Source organism: Cupressus sempervirens, chromosome 4, assembly GCF_028749045.1.
Source record: "Cupressus sempervirens isolate cs-2001-9-10 chromosome 4, ASM2874904v1, whole genome shotgun sequence".
Classification (NCBI taxonomy): Eukaryota; Viridiplantae; Streptophyta; class Pinopsida; order Cupressales; family Cupressaceae; genus Cupressus; species Cupressus sempervirens.
The window spans coordinates 135501541-135505416 of record NC_143121.1 but is presented as its reverse complement, the minus strand read 5'-3'; the positions used below and the strand labels follow the sequence as shown (position 1 = coordinate 135505416).

The window sequence follows — 3876 nt, the reverse complement described above, 5'->3', positions numbered from 1 at the left end:
GGCTCGCTGGACTCATTATTAAAGTAGTTTGCCGATACCCAAGGTCAATTAATATTTTTTTTCACAGCTTTCAAAAAAAATTCGAAGTCTCCCTCCTTCGTATTGGAGACGATTCAGTGAACCTCTACAACGTTTCTGACAGCACAATAGACGAAATCTGCATGTGCTTTCTTAAAATTTATGTGGTCTGGAGCCATATAAATTTTACATAAGCAACCCCACAAAAGAAAAGTAGTATAGTTGAATAGTCATAGTCATCTTTAGAAAAACAGCTGTCATGACATGAAGTTACGCAGAAGACCTGTTCAAACCCATGGCATAACCTTCGATTTGAATGTGTTGGACCACAAGCCGGCTCTTATAAAGTTAAGAGAGTTGTAAGAGTTTACACTCACATAAAAATCGAAGTTCGATTTGCATTGCTATTCAGTTCTAATCTCTTTTAAGTCCAGAGTCTCAGTAACAAACTTAAGATGGCTGAGGGATTTGCTGTTGAGATTGCAAGTGCCGTGCTTTGGAAGCTTGGCGAGATTGTATTGAATGAGGCGTCGCTGGTGCTCCACTTCAGAGATGACTTCATTTGGTTGCAGACCAGCCTCACTGACATTTCTGGTTATCTGCGAGCTGCTGAAGACCAACAAACCCCGCTCAGTGCTTCTGTCAAGCGATGGCTCTCGGAAGTGAGCGACATTGCTCTTGATGCAGAAGATGTTGTTGATGAGTGTCGTGCTGAGCCTTTGTACAGAAAGCCCAGTCAATATTCCTGTGTTTACAATTGCAGTCAATTGGGATTTCGATATAAGATGGGGAAGAGGATCAAAGATCTGAAAGGCAGGTTGAGCTCTGCTATGCAAAAGGCAGAGGAGCTCAATCTTGTTCGTCAGGTGATGAATTCGAATCAGGCTTCAAGTAGTACTTGTGATTCCGAAAGAGAGAGAGGAGTGACAGGGTGGAGGGCGTTGGAGGAAGATTCCCGAGCAGTGGGTGTGGAGCAGAAGGTGGAGGAGATACTCAGATTGTTAGATGATCCTGCTATTGGCGTTCTTGCCGTGGTGGGTATGGGCGGCCTGGGGAAGACTTTTCTTCTGAAGAAGGCCTACGAGAGAGTTAAAGGTAGGTATGACCATTCTGCCTGGATTTCTGTTTCGCACACTTATTCTCTTAAGAATTTACAGTCTGACCTGGCCTCCAACATCGGATTACAAATGCCTCATAACATCACTGATTTCAGAGCAGCTGAATTGGTACAAGCTCATGTACATGGCAAAACATGCTTGATTGTTCTTGATGATGTGTGGAAGAGTAGTGTCGATGGTGACTTGATATCAAGACTTGGTCTTCCCACTGGAAGAAATAACCAGTGTAAAATATTTGTAACCACCAGAAGTAGAGATGTTGCTGCAGAGATGAATGCCTACGAGTATGCAATGAAACATCTTTCCAAAGAGGATAGCTGGAAGCTGTTTTGCCTTTTTGCATTTCCGGATCTTGAGGGTCCACCTGAGAAGCTGGAGAGCGTGGCGCAAAAAATTGTGGAAGAATGCGGGAGGTTACCGTTGGCGGTTAAGACAGTTGCGGCATCCATGGTAAGCTGTTCGGAATTAGGGGAGTGGCTGTTCAAATTGGGGAAAGTAAAAGATGCAGTAGGGGTAGAGGACTCCACGATGCGAATTCTCAAGCTAAGTTACGACTCTCTTCCTCCATATCTGAAAGCTTGTTTCGCTTATTTTTCTTTCTTTCCAGAGGATACACAAATATCTTTTTCCAGACTATCACGCTACCCAGAGATAAGTCAGGAATATTTGATATACTTGTGGATAGCCGAAGGGTATATTCCACAAGAAAAATACATAGACCGGTATGATAATGGGTTGATTTACTTACGACAGCTTCAAAATCTATGTTTGTTGGATGTAGATAGAGTTGGAGCATGTTACAGCCTTCATGATCTGTTTCTTGATTTGATTATTAATATAAGTAGAGAGCAGAAGTGTGAGTTTGAGCTTCCAGTGAATAAAACAACGTCTCGCAGACTATTATTGACTAAAAAAGGTATTACTAGTAATTTGATTTTAGAAAGCTCTCTTCGTCACCAGCAGTTTCTTCGCACTCTTTCATTCTCTCAGAATCCAGGAATTACAAGCATTCCGGAACATCTGTTTGAACGTCTGAAAGTAGTCCGTGTTCTTGACATGAGCAGCACTGCAATATCTACACTGCCAAAATGTGTTGGGAAATTGAAGCTTCTTAAGGTTCTGAATTTGTCTAGTACAAAGATCAAGGAGGTGCCGGATTGCCTTAGAAGACTAAAGAGTCTTGAGTATCTTGATTATTCTAATTGCACTAGCATACAATGCGAACGTGTACCTGTTTGGATAGGTGAGCTCAAATCTCTTTGCCATCTTGATGTAACGGATCGCTCAAAAGAACTTACCAACTATCATATGCCTAAGGGAATCTCAAATCTCATGAGACTGAGGACACTGAGATCAGAGATTTTCACATTATCTACTCAAGATAATGAATTGATAAATGTTAAAGATGTCGGCAATTTGATCAATCTCCAGGAGATAAATTTTTGTTTTGAAGATCCTGGTGTTTTGAGAAGTTTAGAAGATGGCATCCTTGAACGTCTAGTAAAAATGAGAATTCTGGGAGTAAAGAATAAGATTCCTGCAAAGAAGGGTAATATAGAACAATCCACTCTTCCAGCATTCCCAGAGAAAATGAGCGTAATGAAAGACCTTCGAGGACTTGGGCTCAATCGTTTCTCTGTACCGAGTTGGATTTGTAGTATGGAAAATCTGACAGAACTGATATTGATTGAGTGCAGTGATTATGCCTTGCTCCAGAACATGTCCAACTTACAGACGTTGGTATTCATTAGGGATTTGAGATGCAGAGAATTACCAAAGAGCTTTGGCAAGAGTGGAGGATTTCCTAAGCTGGTTAGGCTGGTTAGTGCTCACTTCCCTAATTTGGAGGAGTTGCCGGCATTGGAGGAGGGAGCAATGCAACGTCTTGAAATGCTGGGGATAGTAAATTGTCCGCGGGTGAAAAATGTTCCACAGGGATTGGAGCGGTTGAGGACACTAAAGAGAATAGTTGTTCACAAGGCAAGTGGTGAGCTACAGGACAGGTTAAAGAAAGGTGGGGAAGATTGGAAAAAAATGAAAGCTGAAAATCTCGATATTGAAATAAGGTTTGATGATTTACATGATGGGTGGAATTGGAATAAGAATAGGAGGGCTTAAACATCACACATTAAGTTTAATTCCTAGATCAAAAATGTTAAATAGTTAAAGTTGACTTTTTTTTTCCAAGCTTTTTTTTTCCCTTAGTGTGTGATGTTTAAGGGTGGCTGGAATATATAATATCTTTGGCTCAGCTATTATATATTTGAAAATTGTGATTAACAAGTTGCAATAATTATTTAAAAATTGTGACTAATAATTTGTAATATTTATTTAAACTAATGGTTTTATTTTGTTTATTAATTCTTATTTTTAAGGTAGGAGACTAATGTTTTTAAGTTGTTATTTTAGTATTAATTTTTGTTATGGAAATGGAGCAAATTCTCAAAAAAATAATTTATTCTATTGGATTAGTTTTCTTATAAAACTGAATTTTTTAAATAGAATTTTTTTTTTCTATTGGCTCTACTCTTTTTTTCGGGCAGTCCTTTGTTTTTTCCCTTGAAAATTAGTTAAAAATAGATTCAATGTTGACAACGTGACATGCTTCAATTCAAACCTCCATAACTAGTATTCTATAAAGGTTTCATGTATGTTGTTCGTATTATAATAGTTTGCATACATGCATATCAAGGCAGTTGCATGTATTACGATGATTATATGTAGTACTCATTCTCATTTT

The 3876-nt window shown here is 39.1% G+C and overlaps 1 protein-coding gene across 1 annotated transcript; it reads left to right on the top strand.

Annotated features, from left to right (window-relative positions):
• The first annotated feature begins 395 nt into the window (after positions 1 to 395).
• On the top strand, positions 396 to 3254 carry LOC149560330 (putative disease resistance protein At1g59620). The gene has a single exon (XM_089827593.1). It carries the CDS (start codon positions 474 to 476, stop codon positions 3252 to 3254), a length of 2781 nt encoding a protein of 926 aa, XP_089683719.1. The 5' UTR covers positions 396 to 473.
• The last annotated feature ends 622 nt before the right edge of the window (positions 3255 to 3876 follow it).

Bases quoted from the DNA above. Each gene is read 5' to 3' on its own strand.
- LOC149560330 (XM_089827593.1), top strand. From the start codon at position 474: ATGGCTGAGGGATTTGCTGTTGAGATTGCAAGTGCCGTGCTTTGGAAG.